At 38.0% G+C, this 23,178-nt stretch overlaps 1 protein-coding gene across 1 annotated transcript; it reads left to right on the forward strand.

Moving 5' to 3' along the window:
- Positions 1–17,482: 17,482 nt before the first annotated feature.
- On the forward strand, positions 17,483–18,445 carry LOC103730272 (olfactory receptor 7G2-like). Its single transcript, XM_008828492.1, has one exon. The coding sequence runs from the start codon at positions 17,510–17,512 to the stop codon at positions 18,443–18,445; it is 936 nt and encodes a 311-aa protein (XP_008826714.1). The 5' UTR covers positions 17,483–17,509.
- Positions 18,446–23,178: the final 4,733 nt, after the last annotated feature.

Genomic DNA, 23,178 nt, shown 5'->3' on the forward strand with positions numbered 1-23,178 from the left:
AACTTGTCTACCAAATTTCAGTGCTTATTTCACAACTGAAACATAAATTTTTAATGCCAGATATCATGGACACCAAAGATAAATGTTCTTCCAACTTACTGATATATAACTATTGTACAAATTTACACATTATATCATTATGACTAAATAAATAAGTGCATTTATATGTAATAAGTTATTAAGCATTATTATCATTTCCATAACCCTATATGTTCATCATTTCCTTGTCATCAGATCATCACAAATATTTCCTACAGTGGTTTTTCAATATTGATGAGATTCTTGCTTGACTCATTTTCATTGTGTTTGTACACTCTGAGGACTCTGGGGAGGGAATATTGTATGTTGAGAATGGTGTTGTGATTTCCAGTTTAGCAGAATAAAGCAACACATCAACAACAGAAAAATTATCTCTTGAACATGGCAGAAACTTCCGCTGAAAGCATAATGATGATTAAAATAAATCAGAAACATGAGAAGCCCCAACAACATAACACAGGAGAAATGAAACAGGCACAAAATTCCTTTAAAAATTCTTAATCAATGGTGGAAGGGTTAGGCAATGAGAGAGATAAATAATGCCTAACTAGTTTTAAAAAACCAGAGGGAACCGTATTGGTCCAACAACCTACTGACAAATTATACATACAACTAGCTCAAGGAACATAATATATGTCTAGTCAAGGTTTACTGGAGAATGTTTGGATTATCCCCAAGCTTTATATACATAGTGCATGGTAATTAGAAGTACCAGACTGGTAAAACTAACCTTCTTGTATGTTTAACAGCCATACTTTGAGGCCTATACTAATCTGGTCAGAGGGACTTAAAGGACAGTTTTTGTCCCTTGCCCTCCAAGGTCAACTAAGTTCTAGGGGGCTATGGAACATCTCTCAAAATGTACTGTAACTGTGGTGAGTCACCTGTACTCTTGATCAAGGAGGTTGTGGAGACATCACCAGATGGACTTGAACCAGTGTCCAGTCTACAAAAAGGAGGGACAACACAGAGGAAACATATCTTCCATGTTTCCAAGTGAAGCCAGCCACAGTTGAGCAAGACCTTTGACTTATCTTCACATAGATGGAACTGGTAAAAGAAAGGAGTCAGGGGCTCCTCCCAAGCCCATGTGACCCCTGAGCAACAGATCTTCAAACAAACTTAAGAATAAAAATAAACTGGTTAATCTGGGCCAACTGTATGGTATTAAACACCCAAAAGGAAAGCATAACCAAAGATTGACATTATCAGTATAATTCTTTAAGAGTCCATGTGTATAGCTAAAGGCTGCATAACCAGAAAGAATGCCAGACAGGAGATACCTTCCCTTGAATTATTGGCCAGGGTGACCCAAGAGACTCCCAGACAGTAACCCAGCATAGAAATGGGAAAATGAATAGCAAGCCCCAATCTTATCTAAAGGAATATTGGCAACTGATTGCTGCTAGATGATAAAGAGCTGGTCTTCCTAAAATAAGGAGCTCTAGACAGGCTGACTACATTCAGTGGATGGACTTGCATTGGGTAATGACAGGAAGGCACTGATAACACAATGGAAAGTAACAGGGATGGACAGAGTATATGGGCTCCAGTGGGGGGGGCAGCTATGGGAGGGTGCCATTTGGGATACTGTTATAAAGATGAATAAGATTGCTTGTGATGTTCTGTATGAAATATGCAAAAATATCTATAAATAAAAATAATAAAAAGAGATAAACAACAAAAAAAATTCTTAATCCAGGCACTTGGTTTCGGGACACTTTCCCATAATGCCACGACTATGGCTATCTTGCCTTTTGTTCTGAAGTGAGTCTGGAACCCCACACTCCCAATGTGAAGCTGATCTCCAGCTAAAAAAAAGCAAATGGATTGAGAAGTTGAACCAATGGTAGACAGTATCATAGTCCCCTATGGATACTGGCAATTCAATTACAATCTTAGGTATGTCTTTATTTTATGGAAGAAATGGTGTGTACATTTCTTAGAAACTTGGGTCCTCAGTTTTCAAGCATTTTACAGGGATGTTGAGATCTCATTTGTTATCTACTGAGACACCAAAGTGGAGGAACAGCTCATACTTGAGAGCAATGTAAGCTACTGCTTCCAAGTAATTCCATTTACTTTTCTCTACAGTTAGAGAATGTCTCCTATCTAGTCAGAGAGGATGATATGCAGGGTATTCCACACTATGCCTTCAGAAATAGCTGGTATTCCAAGGAAGTCATGAAATTTAGTGTGAATCTGATTCCCAATATGGTCTGTCAATCTGATTTTCCAATGGTATATCAATGATGTCCCACACGAGTGCCCCAATATTGCATTAATTTGGTTCCTTAACTGTACTTCCAACCACAGCCTCATTAACATATGGAATATTATAGGCACAAGGTATGATGTCTACTGAGGCCCCGAATTTGTTTCTCTCTATGTATCAGATGTTGTACCCTAGAGATTCCTATGATCTTGGATGCCCAGGCTAGGCCAAAATCACTGAGGATGTCAGAATCCCTGGAGTCTTTGATGAGTGACTTAACTGACAAGAAGGCCACTTTTACCTGAGAAGCCCATTCCTCCTTAAGAGAGCACAGGATACCCCAAATCTCTAGGAAAGGCAGGCAGTAAAATAAATTCCAAGTTACAAGACCGTATCTCTGCCAGGGTGACAACAGTGGAAAATCATACACTAAATGTTCCCACTTTGTGAGTCTTCAACAAACACACAAGTGGAAAACCCCACAGAAGCAACTGGGGAGACTGTACATAGTGTGACTTCCATTCTGAAGACCTTGGATGACAAATGCAAATAGACCTGATATCAAAAACAGTGTGGCCTACAGCTCATAGGGCTGATGATCTCAGACAACAGTAAAGAACTCATGAGCTTCTAGAAAAAAAAGTTAGAACTTCAGTCCAATTGTGGAAAGACAGGTGGTCCCCTTGCTACTGACCCTTAGGTTAATCTCTCTTCCCTTTCCTATTGACTGCATGTGTCTGAGTAATCTATTTAGTAGTTGAAAGTTTAGAGTGAACCTGAAGATTTTTAATGAAGTTCACATACTAATGAATGCCTGCATCCTATTAAGGACTCTGAAATCCTTAAAAACTTTCTGTACTGGATGACTTTTTCTCTCAGGACTGAACTGCAGCCATCATTTAGCCAGATGAGAAGGTGAAGTACAGAGATAGAGAGAGGGCTTTATGAGAATTTTGTTATCCCATGTCACTCTGCAACTTGAGACTCTTAGTGGCTCTTCTTCTAAGCCTGTAATGAATCTTGTATTTATCTTCTACAGCATCCCGAGTCAGATTATGATCAATTCTTGGAATTCCTATTCCACAGACAAATTGTCTTTGAAAAGGTCTTTAAAAATTATTGAAAATTTCATAGTATCATATTAGTTATTGATGACATTGACCATCCATATACTCAGAGCTTCCATCTCTTCCCATTGCATTTGGACAGAATGTTATTCCAAAGGTCACCTAGAATTCCAAGTAATCATAGAAACCTAGGTTTGTGTGGGTATTAATAGTTATGTAGTAAAATATAACCAATGAGAAATGACAGATAAGGGAGAAAAACACAGAGAAATTCTGCCTTGGGTTTTCACACCACCTACAGATTATTTATTTCACCTCACTTTCCCCACTCTAAAACCCTCCCTCTTTTCTGTCCAGTAAAAGTACCACAGTTTTCCCCATTTTCACCTTGACAACACCTGTCTCCTGCTATAACTCTCTTTCAAGCTTCTTCTCCTTTACTGCCATAAACAATGCATAACTGTCCTTTATCACTTCGTATTTAAATACCCTGCTTTACCCTTGATCACACCTTTCTCCTAGTATCTCCCTTTCTTTGGCTCCTTCTTTCCTTTAACACCATGGCTCCTTTCCACTTCCTTGGATCCAGCAATTACATCAGGATATATACTGAGATCTGAGGACTTGGAGCTAAAATTCACAAATGAGAGAGAATGTAATTTGCTTCTATTTCTGAATCTGCATTACTTCATCTAGTATAAAATCTTCCAGTTCCATCCATTTGCCTGAATATTTCATGACTTAAGTTTTCTTTACAAATGAGTAAATTCTACATTATGTAAAAGTATCACATATTCTTTATCCATTCCACAGTTGAGGGGCATTTATATTGTTTCCATTTCTTATCTATTGTGAAAAAAAGCAGTAACAAAAATGGATGTGTGAGTCTCTCTACAGTTGGAAGAGCACTTTGGTTATATGCCAAGGAGTGATATAACTGGATCATACGGTAGATTCACTTTTAATTTTTAAAGAGCGCTCCACACTGCTTTCCATAGTGGTTGCATGAGCTTGCAATTTCACCAGCAGAAATGATTTTTTCCCTTTCTCCACATCCTTGCCAGCATTTGGTGTCATTTTTTCTCTTGATCTTAGAAAGTCTAACTGGCAAAGATGAAATCTTAACGTGGTACTGACTTGTAGTTCCTTAATTACTAAGGATTTTGAGCACTTTTAAAGTTGTTTATTCACTATTTAAATGATGAAGTTGTTTCTTCATCATTTGAGACTCTCTGTTCAGATCCTTAGCTCATCTTTTTATTGCATCGTTTCTTTTCATGTTTCTTTGTTTTTGAGTACTTTCTATATTTGTCATTCTATTCCTCTATCAGATGGGTAGCTGGAGAAGATTTTCTCCCAGCCAGTGGTTTCCTCTTTGCTTCCTTGGTTGTTTCTGTTGCTATACAAGAGCTGTTTTAGTTTAATGAGGTTCTACTTGTCAATTCTTGGCATTAATGCCTGAGAAACTTATGTTCGTTTTAAAAGTACTTTCTCACACCTATATCTTGTAGAGTACTGCCTAGGCTTTCATCTAACAGTTTCAGAATTTCAGGTTTCATGTTGAGGTCTGCAATCCATTTTGAAGATAAATTTTGTGCAGGGTGATAAATAAAGGTCTAGTTTCATTATTCTGTGAGTGGAGATCCGGTTTTGCCAGCACCACTTGATGAAAATGCTATATTTCCTCCAGTGAAAGTTCTTGGCCCCTTTGTCAAATATCAGGTGGCTGAAATTACATGTACTCGTGATTGGGTCTTCAATTATATTCCATTGATCTACTGATTTATTTTTGTGCAAATAACATTCTGTTTTTATTACTATAGCTCTGTAATATAGTTTGAGATCTGTATGGTAATTATCTTTATGCTTGGGACTGCTTTGGCTGCTTGGGGTCTTTTGCGATTCCAAATGAATTGTAGGGTTTTGTTCTAATTCAGTGAAGAATGTCAGTGGGATATGATTGGCATTGCACTGAATCTATGTATTACTTTTGGTAGGATGTGAATTTTCACAATATTAATTCTACCAGTTCATGAGCAGAGGAGGACTTTCCAGCTTCATGATTTCTTCAATTTCTTTTTCAGTGTTTTAAAATTTTCATTCAATAGATCTTCAATGCCTTTGGTTGGGTCTATTCTGAGAGGCTATTGGAAATGATAGGGTGTCCATGAATGCTTTTTCTGATGGCTTGTTATTGGTATGCAGTAAGCTACTGGTTTTTATAAATAGATTTTCTAACCTCCCCTTTGCTGAAAGTATTGATCATTTCTAGCAGTTTTCTGGTGGAATTTGGATATATCTTATGCATAATATCATATCATCAGCAAATAGGGATAATTTTACCTCTTCATTTCCAATTAGTACTCATTAATTCTTTCTCATTGCTCTAGCAAGAGTTTCAAACACTACAGTGAAAATGAGTTGAGATAGTGGACAGTCTTGTCTGGTTCCTGATTGTAATGGGAATGCTTCCAGTTTTCCTCCATTTAGAAGGATCCTGGCTATGGGTTTGTTATATATAGCTTTAACTATGTTGCAGTATGTTCCCTCCAGTCCAATTGCCTCCATAAGTTTTATTATGAATGCATGATGAATTTCATCAAAGTCCTTTTCTGCAACTGTTGAGATGTGATTTTTGTCTATAAGTAGATTTATAACATTTATTGACTCACATATATTGAACCATCCCTGAATCTTTGGAGTAAAGCAGACTTGAGCATGGTGGATGATATTTCTGATGTATGTCTTTATGGGGTTTACTAGTATTTTATTGAGAATCTTTGAATCTGAAGTTCATTAAGGACATGGGCCCATAATTTTCCTTTTCTGTTGCGTTGCTAACTGATTTGGGTATAGAAGGAGTTTGGGAATTCCCCCTCTTTCTTTTTGAATAATTTAAGAAGTATTGAGTATAGATTTTATTAGAATATGTTGTACATTTCTGTGATTTCATTAGGCCTCGGCTTTTTTGAGTTGGTGTGGGGACCTAAAGGCCCCACAATGCATAGGTCCAAAAGGATGTTACTGGGGGCGCAGCCTGGCTAGCTTTGAAAGTCTGAAGAATACTTCCACACTGCCAAGGAGTGCATGATCAGCTCGTGACCATCCTTAAGATACACCCTGGCAGGGAGGGGGGATTTCCAGGTGCCTTTATAAGCACTGTAACACCAGCAATAGATGAGTCCCTGCTTGACTAGGCTCCCTGTTGTGCCTGAGTGTTCCCGGTATTGGGGGTGGCATGGGCTGGCAAACAGTGTGCTTACTCATCCCCAATCATCACTGCCAAAAGGTCACTTGTTCAAACCCCCAGCAACTGGTGTCCAGCGTGGTGCTCAAAGGAAGGAAAAAAGAAGAAAAGAAAGAAGAAAGAAAGAAGAAAAATGGATTGGAGCCAATCGGAAGTTTGGGGTAAGCAAGACCTGGAAAGATGGGTAACACAACTTTTAAGTCCAAGGACCAAGTGCTTAAAGCACTGAGAGATATGCTTATAAGCAGGGGATTGGATTTGTCAGATCCAGTAGCTCAAAAGGTTTGGGCAGAGGTGATTCATTTGGCTCGACAAAGGGAGGTTCAATTGGGGGTTGACCCACCCTTGGAGTTCTACCGTATTATTTCAGCCTTAAAGGCATGCTTTCAGCCCAAGATAACTAAGCCCTCAGTGCCACCTCCTGACAAGCCTGCAGAAACCCCAGCATGGGAATCATGGGAAGAGTTTGAAGAGGAATGTAGAAAGGCAACAGAAGTGAAACCAAAAGTGGCCAAAGTAACAAGCGGCACCTCCAGTGTGCCCTGGCCAGCTTCAGGGCTTCCTGAAACCCATGAAAACTGTCCCCATTCTAGGATTCTGGCCCCACTCAGGAGGCTTCTGTGAGGCCACAGGTGGAAGCGTGTCCTATTAATGTAAACCCAGGAGGCGCATGCCCTGACCCCTTATATTCCTGGGAGGTGAAGGAATTAAAAGGAATTTAAAAAGGTGGTGACTGAGGACGGCCCGTGATCACCCTGGGTAGATACTCTCCTCCAAGGCTTGGCTCATCAGCAGTGTACTACAAAGGATTGGCTGGACCTCACCAAAGCAGTCCTTCCTAGCCCTATATATATATTAAATGGTGTGCCCTCTTTAAGGAGGAATGCAGGATACAGGCTGAGAGGAATGCAAGTGCCAACCCACTAGTCCGCATTACTTTTTGGATGTTGACTGGTTCAAGTGACCATTATGCCACAGGGGAGCAACAGTCAGGCATTCCAGCCCCATATACAGAACAGGTCAGGGTCATAGGATTAAATGCTTGGAGAAAATTGGATGAGGGGCCTACCGAATCTCCCCTTGCAGGAATTAATCAAAAGCCTGGTGAGCCCCTCTACAAGTTTATAGACAGAGTAGAAAAGAGCTTAAAATGAAAATTACCCCCAGGCCCATTAAGGGAGCAATTCACTAAACTCCTGGTATGGGATGGAATGGATGCTGATCACAAGATAGCCTGTGCTGGCCTTAAGGACATGTCCATGGGACAATGGATAATTGCCTCCAAGGAGATGGGGACCCAGAGGAGGCAAACCAAAGCCATCCATGGCTGTTGTCTTACAGACACAAACAGAAGCTCTGACCCATGCCCTAACCCAGGCATTTAATTCACTTAATCTGGGACAGCAAGGCATTTAATTCACTTAATCTGGGACAGCAGGTAACAATGGAGCTTAGAGGGATAGAAGGCCCATGTTTTGGCTGTGGCCAGACAGGCCATTTTAAAAGAAATTGTCTTCAGTGAGAGAACCGGCCTAAGCCTGGAGGTGTGGTATCAAAAAGACCCCCATCTATACCTGGAGGTGGGATATCAAAAAGACCCCCACCTATGCCCTGTTCCCAGTGTCACAAAGGGTTCCATTGGCAGAAGGATTGTAAATCTAGATTTGATATTGAAGGAAAGCCTTTAAACTAAGTGGGGGGCAGCCTCCAGCCCCGCTGACAAAAGGAGGACTTCCCCATGATTGGCTACATTTATAATGCCCTGGGGGAGTGATTTGGAGAGGAGAAAAACCTATGGTAAACTGGACAGTCCCTATTATCCCTGGTGTAAGGCCCAAGATGGATCTTGAAATAGATGGCAGGAGGTTTCGCTGCCTAGTGGACATGGGGCCTGATAGGACCATTCTTAGAAAGGAGGAGGTCCCATCATGATGGCACCTAGTTTCTGGGCCCCGGATCCTAGGTGTGGGAGGATTCCCCCCATCAGAGGAGACTCAAGAATGGCTCACCTGGCAGGATGCAGATGGAGCTAAAGGGTAGGTGCGACCCCTGGTGGTGGCAGGGTTATCTACCAACCTCATAGGACAAGATATTTGGGGGGATGCACAGGCTTGCATAACCACTGATAGCAAGGCCTTTTATGATGACCTTTTGGAACTGGAAGAATCTGATAGGCTTCCCGAGTAAGCAACTCAGGGGTTGTCTCGCCATATCAATTACAGGGGGAACCCAAAGAAAGAGCATCGGGTTCACCCCTAATTCTAAGGGCCACTGCCCCTCAGGTTCTGGCTATCTGGTGGTCCCCTGGTGCGCCAGCATGGGTGGAGCAGTGGCCATCTCCTGAGACAAAGATACAGGCTTTAAAGGAAATTGTGCAGGAACAATTAAGGTTGGGCCACATCAGTCCTTCTGTAAGTCCATGCAACACACCTGTCTTTGTTATTAAGAAAGCAAATGGAGAATGTTTCAAGACTTGCATAAAGTCAATGCTAGAATGACCCTAGAGGGTACACCCTTAAGGGGGCTGCCTTGGATCCCTGCTATTCCTTCAGATTTATTTCTTATAGTTATAGACATTAAAGATTGATTTTTTTTTCTATCCCTCTACAATCCCAGGATTGTGAAAAATTTGCTTTCTCTGTACCTTCCACCAACTTTAAAATGCCTGATGAGAGGTATGAATGGACTGTTTTACCCCAAGGTAGGGCCAATAGCCCAGCATTCTGCCAAAGCTATGTGAAGACCCTTTTGGGGTCTGCTCACTTGCTGCCATATGCTACTGTGTACTTTTATATAGATGATATAATCTTGGGACCTCCAAGCCCCCAACAATTAGAAGAGTTATATAAGGTTACTCAGAAATGTCTACAGGCAGGCAGACTCCATGTATCCACTGATAAAATACAGACTATTGCTCCCTTTAAAATTCTGGGGGCCACAGAAGCCCTCATTATTTTACAGCATCTTAGGGGGCACCAAGGATTGCCTGGGCTTTTATCCCAGGGCAATGCAGAGGCAGACAAGATGGCTTCCACCCAGGTCCTATCAGCAGACCTGAATAAAGCTCAGGGGTTACATAACCTCACTCATATAAATTGGTGGGGACTCCATAAGAGGTTTCCTCAAGTTCCCATCAAGGACCTAAAGAAGATTGTACATACCTGTAAGTCTTATCAACCCTTTCTACAGGTACCTCCTCTGCAACAGCCAGGGGTAAACCCCAGGGGACTCAAGCCCAATTCCTTGTGGCAAAAGGATGTCACACACTATGCTCCTTTTGGAAGGCTTAAGTATATTTTTGTGTCCATTGACACATTCTCACACGCCTGTTGGGCTACCGCTCATATAGGAGAGAAGTCTAAACATGCTCAGTCTCATTTTCTCCAGTGCTTTGCTACGTTGGTATTTCCCCAAATAATTAAAACTGATAATGGACCATGTTATGTGAGTAAAAATTTACAAGATTTCTTCTCACTTTGGGGAATTCAACATGATACAGGAATTCCCTACAATCCCCAAGGTCAAGCCATTATAGAACACAAACATCAAAACCTAAAACTTCAATTACAAAATCAAAAAGGGGGAATGAGCCCCCACCAACAGTTGTGTATGGCCTTATTCACTATTAATGTTCTTAATTTTCAAAAAAATCAGTTGGAATCCCGGTTTCAGAAGCATTGGGCATGTCAGGAGCAGAGACCTGAGGTATGGGTAAGATGGAAGGACCCAGTTACAGGACAGTGGAGAGGCCCAGATCCATTGCTAACCATGTGTCAAGGCTTTGGGTGTGTCTACCCTACAGGAGATTCAAACCCCATATGGGTGCCTGCGAGAAACCTTAAGAGGGTAGGCCAGGATCCGATTGACTAGCATGACGGTCCATGCACAATAGTTCATGAGACAAAATTCCTTTCTTTATTTATATCCATCTAAGGTGAAGGACTCAGTTCCTTGGCTTCATTGCCAGTCAGCCTCTTTGACAACTGGCTGATTGGCTAAAAGGTACATGGTCCCAGAAATATTTCAACGTGTCTTACACCATGACTTACTTTGTTTCTCTTGATAATGTTTATCTTTAAGTGTCTTTACCAGATAATTCGGAGACAGAGGACCCTTGGAACTGCTATGGCCCACCTCCTCATGATTATGCACTCCCCCAGGACCCCCTCCAGTTGCCCACGCTTGGCTAACCGAGTTAGGCAGAGACTAAGACTGTCACGGGCTGGCATTACCCATGCGGCTGCCCTTAATCATGATGTATTTTTAACCAAGGACGGGTAAGATGTCCCATGACAAGTACTCCTAAGACAGGACATGCAAATGTCCAGGTGCATGATCCAATGACAGGCAAGGTTTGCTCAGAGGTGACACAACCTAAGATAGGCAAAAATGCATAAGATTAGAGGAAGGAGATAACCATCTCTCCTCAGGGATCCACCTATGATGTGGGTAACCCGTGAAATAAAGTCAGTCCGGCCTTAAAATAAAAATAAAAAGAGGGATATGTGGGGACCTAAAGGCCCCACCTGCATAGGTCTGAAAGGAAGTTACTGGGGGCGTGGCCTGGCTTGCTTTGAAAGTGTGAAGGATACTTCTGCACTGCTGAGGAGTGCATGATCTGCACGTGACCATCCTTAAGATACACCCTCAAGGGGGTAGGGGGGATTTCCAGGTGCCTTTATAAGCTCTGTAACACCTGCAATAAATGAATCCCTGCTTGACTAGGCTCCCTGTTGCGCCTGAGTGTTCCTGGTATTGGGGGTGGCGTGGGCTGGTGAACGGTGTGCTTGCTCATCCCCAATCATCACTGCCTGGGGGTCACTGGTTCGAACCCCCAGCAAGTTGGGATGTTTTGTATTATGTTTTAAAAAATTATTTATTGGTTTTATTTTACGTGTATGAATGTACTGTCTACATATATGTAAGTGTACCATGTTCTGTAATGCCCATGGAGATCAGAAGAGGGTGTAACTCCTGGAACTAGAGTTACAGATGTTTTTATCTGCCTGGGATTGAACCCAGGTTATCTGCAAGAGTGACTGGTGCTCTTAGGCAGTGAGCCATCTCTCCAGCCCATGTATTATTCTTTCAAATTTCCTTATCTGTTATCATTCTGTTTAAGCTGGAAAGCTCCTTCTGGTTTAACTTTGGTGGTTTCTATGATTTAAAGTATTCATCCATCTCTTTTTGTTTTCAAATATAATGGAGTATAAGTTTTCAAAGTATTCCACTATTATGTTCTGGATCTTTTTGGTGTCTATTGTGATGTTCACCTTTTTGCCTCTGATTTTACTAATTTGGATTTGCTCTTTCTTCTGTTTGATTAACTGGGCTTAGAGATGACATATCTTGTTTATCTTTTTTCAAAGAACAAGCTTTTAGATTCATTTATCCTTTGTATTTTATACTTATTTCATTCATTTCTGCTGGATTTTTATTATTTCTTCTCATCTATTAGATTTAGGGTTGATTTGTTCTTGACCTTCCAGAGTTGTGCTGTTCAGTCATATATATATCAATCATATATATATGCTCTTGCTATTTTTTAAATGTAACCACTTACCTTTAATGTATGCTATAAACGTTTTCTTAAGAGTGCTCTTAAAGTGTCCCAGAGGTTTTGTTGTGTTGTATTCTCCTTTTCATTTAGTTCCAGGCATACATTTATTTCTTAATTTCTTCTTTAACCTAGTCACCACTCAAGAGTGTGTTGTTTAATCTCAATGAATTCATGTAGTTACTAGAACTTCTTTTTGTGTTGTTTTTAAACTTTACTGCATTGTGGTCTGATAGAATGCATGGAATTATTTCAGGTTTTTTGTATTTGTTGAGGTCTGTTTTGTAGACCAGTATGTGGTCAATTTTTGAGAAGCATGCATGGGCTGCTGAGTAGAAAATGTTTCCTTGGTGCTTGGGTGAAATATTCTGTGCATTACAGTTAGATCTATATGATATAAGATGCCATTTAATTCGGATGTCTCTCTGTTTATTCTTTGTCTGTTTGACCTGTCTGTTGGAGATAGTGGGGTACTGAATTCACCTACTGTGTTTTATAGTTTTGTAGTACTGTTTTTATGAGATTGGCTACACCAATATATGGTTACAATTGTAATATCTTCTTGGTCAATTGTTCCTTTGATCAGGTTAAGTGACCCTCTTTATATCTTCTGATTAGTTTTAGTTTGAAGTCTGTTTTCTTAGATATTAGAATTACAACACCTACTTGCTTCTTAGTGCCATTTTCTTGGAATATTTTTTCCATCCATTCATGTTAAGGTAGTGCCTATCCTTGAAGGTGAGATTGGTTTCTTGTAGGCAACAAAAAGAAGGATTTTGTTTATTAATCCATTCCGCTAATCTCTGACTTTTGACTGAGGAATTGAAGCCATTAATATTTAGAGTTATTATTGAAGGATGTGTATTGGTTACTGTCATTTCAATTTCTATGTGTTCCTGATCCTACTTTGTCTTTTTGTAATTATACCTTCCTTTGTTTCCTTTCTGTAACCTCTTGGTTATAGTTATTCCTATCTTTCGTTCTTTGTGTTGCTTCAAATAGTCTCTGTAGGGCTGGTTTGGTGGACGTGAGTTATTTCAGCCTATTCATGCCTTAAAATTTTTTCCATTCCCATTCACTTGCCAAGTTCTGAATTATTTTTGTTATTTCATTCAGCCGTGTATTTGTATTTTTTGAACTTCTGTAACAAGTTTATACCTATCCTATTTGAGTTCTTTGGGTTGTTTGTGTGTCCTTTCTTTAAGTCTGTAGATCATGTTTATGCTTGTTCTTTTAAATTCTGTATAGTGGGGGATCCTTAGGGAGATTCTCATTGTAGTACAAATATGCAGAACTGGTGGGTTTTGTTGGGGATATATTCTCTTGGTTTTTCATATTATTTGTGGTTCTTCATTGTCATTTGGGTGTATGTGTGTCTTTTTGGTATTATGCCAGAACAAAAATTTCTACTCTGTTTCTGTTTAATTGAATTTTTGTTCTGATTATATTGTTGATGGAGTTTGGCTGGTTTTTGCTCTGGTATGAAAGTTTCATTGGTGTGTGCTTCAGGTTCTTGCAGGGTATCAGGTTGGTCAGGTAGTAGGCAGGTCTATGGTAGGCAGATTAGGAGAGAGACCAAGGGCTTGATGGGGATGACAGCCTGTGTAAGATCTAACAAAGTAGCCTGGAGAATTGACCTAGTCTGGGTGCATGGGATCAGGAAGAGCAGGAGCAGGCTTAGGCCCAAGGTTAGAAGGGGGACTCTGTGTGTGTGTGTGTGTGTGTGTGTGTGTGTGTGTGTGTGTTAGGGGAGATTAGAGGAGCTCAGGCTATAGGGGAATCAAAATTCACTGGTTAGGACTGACTGACCAGGGCATTAGGCAAGTCAGTCTGTGTAACACAGATCAGAAGGCCAGGGGAAGATGAGGGTGGGAACAGCCTGTGGAGAGTCTGACAAGATGTGCTACAGAATTACACTAGTCTGGGTTAGGAACCTAGTACAGAGATCTGAGGCCAAGTTCTGTATGTTTAATTGTGTTTTTAGGATATGCTTGTCCTTAAATGTTCAACAAAAGGATAAAAGCATCCAAACAAAGGACTCAATGTTGAAATATTCAAGGTACATGAAATTAATGTGAGTCAAAAAACATAGAACGAAAGTGGCACCCATGTGTCAATGTTGAAATATTCAAGGTACATGAAATTAATGTGAGTCAAAAAACATAGAACGAAAGTGGCACCCATGTGGCCTCTCCAGGTAAGGTATCATAGAAAACTCTTTGTCATCATTCAATTTTGTCCTTAATGGTTTGTACTGTTGTGTAATCATTTGAGATGGAAACAATTTGACTAATATGGAGCTTTGGATATTGAAGCCCCAAGGGCTATAATGCCTGCAGTCAGACACCAAGCATCAGCCTAATCAAGGCCAGTGTGTAGCATCCCAGTCCCCAGTCTCAACAATCAGTGTTTTGCACAAAAACAACTATCTCATTGTACTTTATTTTAACAGAGATTCTATTTTTTTCTTCACATACACAGAAGAACTGAATATCATTCTTCATGGTTTATGCTCAGGAAAACTGGATTTTCCTAGGTAATATTTTGCCAATGTTTTGTCTTTGTCTCCCAGTCTACTTCATGCAACTTGAGGTGAAGATGTGAATAGAATAATCAGAACCAGATCACATCTGATTGTTAATGTAACTGTTTACATCTAATTTTACATCAGTGTATTATCAACTTGCATTCTAATATCTAACGCTGACTCTAACATCCAGAAACGTCTTCCAGCCCCATTGCTAGTCTCTTCTTCGTGAATTTTGAGAGAGAGTTTAGATGTCTCTAAATTTGGATTTAATTCATTTGACAAGGAAAATTTTATAAAATTATAGAGCTAAATTTTTTTTTCACATTGTCCCTCAATTCTTACAACATTCTTTAAAAGAGTAGAATTTTGACTGACTCTGTTACCTATTGCTGAATAGCTTGACACAGCAGGTAGAGAACAAGGAAGATTTTTAGAGTGTGCATATCTGAAATTCTGAAATCATCTATGAAATGTTTTTGGAAAAAAATAAAACAGGACATATACCAGAAGAAATAAACTAACAGAAGAAATAAACACGCATGTTTGATTCCAAAATTCACTAGTACAAATATTTTTTGAATCAGTTTCCTGATATGTCATCCAAGGAAACATCAAACTCATGGTCATTTTTCTGTTTCAGTTCCTAAAGTGCATAGACTATGTGATTAGATATGCCCATTCACAAATGGTTTCAGAGTTCCTTTTACAAAATGAAAGAGTGCTATATCTTTATAAGATCCTTTGTATGTTCCCCATCACTCTCATTGCTGTTATAAGTGAATATATACTCTTTAATTTTCTTCAGATTCTTACTTGAGTTAATTTAATCATTGTTTTTTTAAGTGTGTATGCTCATGTGTTTATAAATATTCATGTGTGTATACATTTCCTAACAGCACAGAAATGCCTTTCCATTTGAGGAATGATGCATTTATTATGAAGTAATAGGATATCAGAATCAAACAACAAAATTAAGTTGGATAACTAGAGAAAAATATGAGATATATGAAGTTTATTTATATTACTTTTAAATGCTAATAAAATATATCTAACATGTAAATAAGAAAGTGAATACCATAAAGAATATTCACAATATTTTAATGGCATAGAAGAGTAATGAACATTAACTTCAATTAATATTATTGTCTTTGGAAAGAAATATCTTGCTGTTAAAACTAACAATTGCAAGTATATAATCTATCTGGATGTTTACCTATGTATACATCTATCTATTTGTCTATAACTCATCACCTATCTTTCATCTACCTATTATCTATCTACCCACCTATTATTTAATATTATATAATGCAAATCTGTCTAAATATTTAACATGATGTTTATTAGCATATAATCAGGTAAGTTTCGTATTTGATGTACATTTTGTATAGCTTATATATTTCATAAGTAATTGAAGTATTTATACCTGTGTTATTTTGAATACTCAATATTAACTTTAAATTAAATTTTTTTTTATTTTATGTGCATGAGTGACTTGCTTTCATGATTGTAAGAGCATCTGCGTGTGCCTGTGGAGGCCAGAAGTGGTCACTGGATCCCCTGGAACAATTGGCTATTAGCTGCTATTAGGAGCTGGGAACCAAACCTGGGTCCTCTTCAAGAGTAGCCAGTACCCTTAACCACTGAACCATCTCTCCAACCCTGAAGCCTTAATTTTCTTATCATGACCTAAGTTCATTAGGAAAATTGATTTTCTTTTTTAGCTTTTATATTGCTTCTCTTAAAGAATCTCATTCGTATTGTTTTATTTCAAACTCTAAAATTTTTATTACATGTACCTGAGGAATAAGCATACTGGTATTCATACTCACTGGTATTCATTTAGAGTCTTTCTTTCTTCCTCTTCAAGATGTCAGTAGGAATTTCAGTTCACAATTGTTTCCTGATACTTAAAAATGTAAACTAAGATTGTTCATCTGGCTTTCCTTCATTTCCCCTCACTGTGTCCAACCCAGTGGTCCAGTCTATTATCAACACCGCCAAGAAATCTGGCCATTTCCATGAAAGAAACAAATCACAACAAAAATTTAAGTATCTTGCCTGTTGAGTACTGTCCTTAAAATTTTTACTTAATTCTTGGGGCTGGAGAGATCTCTCAGTGGTTAAGAACACTGGCTGTTCTTGCAGAAGACCCAGGTTTGAATTCCAGCACCCACATAGTAGCTAACAACTGTCCGTAACTCCAGTCCCAGGGTATCTGACAGCCTCTTCTGACCTCCCCGGGCATTGCACAACACAGGTGCACTTACCTATATGCAGACAATACACGCATACACATAAAATAAAAATAATAAATTTCTTTAAATTTACTTAATTCTTATGCTCCAATACTGATATAATATTTTATCCTGGTTCTTCATTACCTGAATGAAGAACTAGAGAGTGATCATATGTATTAATAAGTTTCTTTGTTTACAAATAATTACTGAAGCCAAAATTAAACTCATTTTTAAATGGAATTTCAACCAATGCTGATATTGATTTAGAGTTAATATTTTTTGTATCTATTTTTATTGTATTGTTGTTTGAAGGATTTAGAGAATTGTGAAGAAAGTCATATATTACTTCTATGTTTTACTTCTTTTGCATGGTATAATGTGGGAATGTGGATGGCATTCTGTAATTATCTTGGGCAGTAAATATTGTTGATAGGTGAAGGATAGAAAAATTATTGAAGAGGGAGTGAGGGAAGAAATCAAATTAAAATATTAGTGCTATTTATTTTATCTTATAATTCAGAATTTTTCACACAAAAAGGACCCTTGTACATCTATAATTTGTGTCAACACATTTTTGTTTCAACATTGTTTTTTGTATCATTAGCATTCTTTGAAACATGAAAAAAGACAACCAAACAATTGTAGACGTATTCCTCCTCCTGGGTCTGTCAGAAGACCCAAAGTTGCAGCCCATGATTTTTGGACTGTTCCTGTTCATGTATCTTGTCACAGTGCTTGGGAACCTGCTCATCATCCTTGCTATCAACACCGACTCCAAACTCCACAGTCCCATGTACTTCTTTCTGTGTAATTTATCTTCCACTGACATTTGTCTCATCTCCACCACGGTCCCTAAGATGCTGGTGAATATCTTGAAGCATAGCAGCACTATCAGTTATGTGGGCTGCCTCACCCAGATCTGCTTTGTTGTGATGTTTTCTGGATTTGAAAACTTCCTTCTTGCAGTGATGGCTTATGACCGTTACATGGCCATTTGCTATCCTCTTCACTACACAGGCATCCTCAATACTCACGTCTGTGTTCAGCTAATTCTGTTCTCTTTGGCCATTAGTATTACAGATGCCCTACTTCAGAGTCTGTCATTGCTACAGTTGTCCTTCTGCACAAACATGGAAATTCATCATTTCTTTTGTGAACTTGTTCAGGTCCTCAAACTTGCTTGCTCTGACACATTCATCAATAACATACTGGCCTATGTAGTGACTACCATATTGGGTGGTATTCCTCTTTTGGGGATTATTTTATCATACATTAAAATTGTCTCCTCCATTTTTAGAATGTCATCAGCTGGAGGAAAATACAAAGCTTTTTCTACTTGTGGATCTCATCTCTCAGTTGTTCTCCTGTTCTATGGGACAGGTTTTGGGGTGTATATTAGCTCTTCAGTTAGTGACTTACCAAAGAATTCTGCAATAGCCTCAGTAATGTATGCTGTTGTCCCTTCAATGATGAACCCTTTTATCTACAGCCTGAAGAACAAGGATATGAAGGAGGCCTTGAAGAAGTTCATGAGACGATCTCCTGTTTTATGATTGTGTAATATGCTTTGAATTTTGAATTCTATAATGTTCATGTATAGAAATGCCAGGTAAAACTAAATCATGTATTCTTCCAGAGATGCTTTTTGTTTCTAAAATGGTTTAGTACAGCAATAACTAAACCTGATGTAGAATTGCTTTCCAATATGGTGAATATTGTTATGGGAATTTTAATGGGGAATAAATTAAATCTGCTGAGTGTTTTAGGTAATAAAATCATGTTATAATATTAATTCTGCTAATCATAGAATGTAATATGACATATAGTTTTCATATCTATAAATATTTCTTCTATGTTTTAAAAAGAGTTCATTGCGGAACACTTTTACTTCTTTGATTAGTTTTATTCCTAGGCAGTTTTAAGCAATTATCAATGAGACTGTTTCATGATTTTTTCTTTTTCAACTCACTTATAATCAATTCTAGAAAAGTTCTCAATGTATGTGTACTGAAATATACCCTGAGAAATTGCTGAAAATATTTATCAGGCTAATGGTTTCCCATGATATTTAAGGACATTTGAATTATAAGATATATTATATGCACATGGGGACTGTGTTACTTCCCTTTCCCCTTTATAAATCTTTATTTTCTTGTCTTCTTATTCTGGTTATGAACTAAAATAGTAAATATGATTGGAGAAATTAGAGATATGTGTTTATCTGTTGATCTTAGAAGAAGTAATTTTCAGTTTTCCTCCATTTATATAATGCTGCATACAGGTTTGACACATATCGAATTTCTTGAAATGTAATCCTGGCATTCCTAGCTGTTTAGGATTTATCCTAAAGGGGTATTGAATTCCTTCATATTCTCTGAGACAATCATGTGATATTTATTCTCAATTTTGTTTATATGCTTTATTTCATTTACCTTTTGTGCATATTTGAACCATTATGTTATGCTTGGAATAAATCCAAATTGATCTCTCGATATCCTTTCTCTAATGTGCTTTTGAATTTTGTTTTCAATAATATTATTTGCTTTGTAGGCAGGCAATTCTTTATAGCTACTTCAATAATTATTTTCTAGTTATCAATTCAGAGTTAATCCCCATAGGATCAATTTTGATATACCATATATGTGTATAAATTTATTAATTTCTTATGCAACTTTCATTTTTAGACTGTAAGTTTTCCAAACATAATCACCTGGCTTTCAGTGGTATGTGCTATAGTATCCCACTTTTCATCTTTAGATGTATTACTTTAAGTTCTCTTTCTCTCTCACCCTTGCTCTCTCTCTGGTTAGTTTGTTTTTTTATGTTTTATTTATGTATCTAAAGAATCAAGTCATTGTTTGATTCTTTATAATAGCATTTTAAAGTCTATTTCATTAATTTCTACATGATTTTTATTATTTCTTAATGTTTAGTAATCTCGGTGTGTGTTGTTTCTGAATTTTTTATTTATCTTTGGGAAGTTTCATACATGTACACAGTATGTATTGATCATACCCACCCCATTAGGTGGATATGATCAATCCACCCTTCATATATATATATATATGAAATATATAATGTGTAAAGACCTATGGAGACAAATTTCTGTCCCAAATGCCCTTTTGAGGAATTTTATCCACTGGGACCTGGTCAACCTACCCAGTGTCTTACCCTCAAATGAGACTGACTCTAACCCTCCTAGCAGCCGTTTGTTGGCAATACTTCCTCAGGGAGTTTTGAAGTTTCTTAACCACATTCCTATGTCAATGATAGGATTTTGTTTAACTTGAGACACACATATGACCATCGTACAGAAAAGAAGAGGCTACAGACTGCTTATCCTTGAATCACCTGTACCAAACATGTTTCCCAAGGCTCTGGGATCATGGCAGAAGAGGGGACCGATAGATTACAAGAGCCAGATGTAGTAGACAACCACAGGGAAGCAGAGTTTTTCAGACAGCAGGTCAGTTACTCATATGAACTCACAGCACTGGTATCAGCACTAATTTTAATCAACTGAGTCCAATTAATGCTGCACGTATGTGCATGGGAATGGGTAATCCATTGGAACATAGGTGTTAGAAACAGGGCTGAGGTCTTAAGAAAATGACAAAACAATCCAAAGTTTTAGTCAAGGTAAAAGTTTTACTTCTTTATTAGGGTACATAGCTGTGCCAAATCATTCAGGAACCCACACCCAGTGGATATACTGCTGGGTTTTCATTCATAAATCAAAGAGGTCTTGTGCTTCACACAGAAAAGACAGAGCTCTGCCTCATATTCTTATACCACTGGATAAATTAATGCAGTTCATAATGCAATTTTTGGCACCAGTGTATCTTTGAGCATATACTTGGTCTCAGGAAGTGGGATCACACCCCTGCACACAGACCAGCTACCTGCTTCTGCTCCATTTCTCACACCTACACTGATTAGTTAGACCTTCCCCACACCCTCCCCTTGGGTCTAGGCTCATTCCTGTTCATACATCCTGAGACCTCTGGGTTAGTCTGGTAAATCAAAATCTGTTCACTGTGACTTGATTCCCCTGCACCCTGACCAGCTACATTCTCCTGCTCCAGGGCTCACATTTATTTCTGCTTAGCTATTTAAATATTCCCCACTCCATCGCTAGGTCCTCCTTATCCCTAGAGCCCCTCGTGATTATCCAAACAGAGACTTACAGGCTAGTTTGCCAGAACCCAAGCCACTGGATCCCCATATCCTTGAATTGAGCCTTGGCCCCTTTGCCCTGCTGGTGAGCTTATGGATAGTCAGCTCTAGAACCATCCAATTCCACAAATGAAAAATCAAAAGAAACTGAAATAATGACAAAGTAACTATTCAAATCTGAACACAAAGCAACCAAGCAACACCAACAATATAAACAGAATTAAACTTCAACTAAACAAAGGCAGGCTAGAATTTCATATCAGGAACAAAACCAACAAAAGAAATTCATATGCCCAGACCACAATGCAAAAACACAAATAATATGAAAAATCAACATAATATGTCCACACCAAAACCTATAAAAACAGTACTACAGAACTTTAAAACACAGAATAACCCCAACTCAATAAAGTTGGTGATTTTAATACTCCACTATCTCAGATAGGTAAGCTGGACAAATAATAAACAGAGACTACTGAATTAAATGGCATCATTTGTCAACTGAAAGTTCCACCCAAGCCCTAAAGAATACACTTTCTACTCAGCACCCCAAAGAACTTTCTATAAAATTGACCACATACTGGGACACAAAAAATCCTCAACAAATACAAAAAGTTGAAATAATTCCATGTATTGTATCAGACCACAGGCAATAAAGCTTAAAATCAACACCAAAAGAAGCTCTAGTAAATACATGAACTCATGGAGATTAAAACACACACTCCTGAATGATGAAAGTGTCAAAGAAGAAATTAGTGTTAGGGAACTCAGTGAAAAGGATAATACAACACAACAAACCTTAGAGAAGCTACTGATTTTTTATGTTGATTTCGATCATGCTACTTTGCTGAAAGTATTGATAATTTCAAAAAATATTCTAACTTAGTTTAGGTGGCACATATCTTCAATTCTAGCATTCAGAAGGCAGAGGCAGGCAGATTTCTTTGAGAATTAGACCATCCTGGTCTCTATAGTCAGTTCCAGGATGTGTGGGGCTACAGGGAGATATTTTGTCAAAAATTAAAAGACAAAAAAACAGACAAACAAATAACAAACAAGCAAAAATAGAAATATTTTAGTTAAAGTTTGGGGGTCTTATGGATAATATCCTGTCATCCTCAAATAGGAAAAAATTCACTTCTATTCATATAAGTATCCTTTTAATTTCCTTCTCTACTCTTATTTCTCTAACTAGGGCTTCAAATGCCACGTGGAAATGGACTGCAGGTAGTGGACAGTCTTACTTTAGTGGGTTCGCTTTGAGTTCTCCATTTAGAATGATGTTGCCTGGAGGTTTAGCATATATAGCCTTCATTATGATTATGATGAGATATTTTCCCTCCAGTCTTTTATCCAGGACTTTTATTATGAAGGCATGATGAATTTTGTCAAAGGCCTTTTCTGTATCAATTGTGGTGATCAGTGATTTTTGTCTTTCACTTCATTTATTTGATTTCTTAAATTAATCAACTTATGTAAGTGGAACTATCTTTGCATCTTTGCAATGAAGCCAACTTTATCATGGTGGATCATCATTTTTATAAATACCTCTATGAAGTCTGCAAGTATTTTATTGAGAATTTTTTGCGTCTATATTCATCAGAGATATTGGTCAATAGTTCTCTTTCTTTATTCTCTTTACCTTATTTAATATTAGGATTATTACTGCATCACCAAAAGAGTTTAGAAGTGTTTCTTCTGTTTCTATTTTTTGAATATTTTGCTTATGGTCTGATAGAATTCTCCTTTAATCCATCTGAACATGGAGTATTATTAATCAGAATAATTTTATAATTTTTTCAATCTCCTTATTTGTTCTGGGACAGTTTAAGTTGTTGATGAATTCTTGATTGAACTTTGATGGTTCAAATGAATATAGAAATTAATCTATTTATTAGATTTCCTAACTTAATGGAGTACAAGTCTGTAAAGTATTCCCATATATTATTGTTTATTTCTTTGGTGTCTGTTGCAGTGTTTCCCTGTTCATCTCTGTGTTGTTTGGGTTTCATCTTTCTTTTGGTTAAAGTGGCTATGGGTCTGTTAATCAACACTATTTTTTTCAGAGAAAAAGCTCTTACATTCTTTTTTTTTCCAATTTATTTACTGG

This window comes from Nannospalax galili, unplaced genomic scaffold, assembly GCF_000622305.1.
Source record: "Nannospalax galili isolate Female #2095 unplaced genomic scaffold, S.galili_v1.0 scaffold470, whole genome shotgun sequence".
NCBI classification, from domain to species: Eukaryota; Metazoa; Chordata; class Mammalia; order Rodentia; family Spalacidae; genus Nannospalax; species Nannospalax galili.

Excerpts from the sequence above, each read along its gene's own strand:
- LOC103730272 (XM_008828492.1), top strand. The coding sequence starts at position 17,510 with ATGAAAAAAGACAACCAAACAATTGTAGACGTATTCCTCCTCCTGGGT.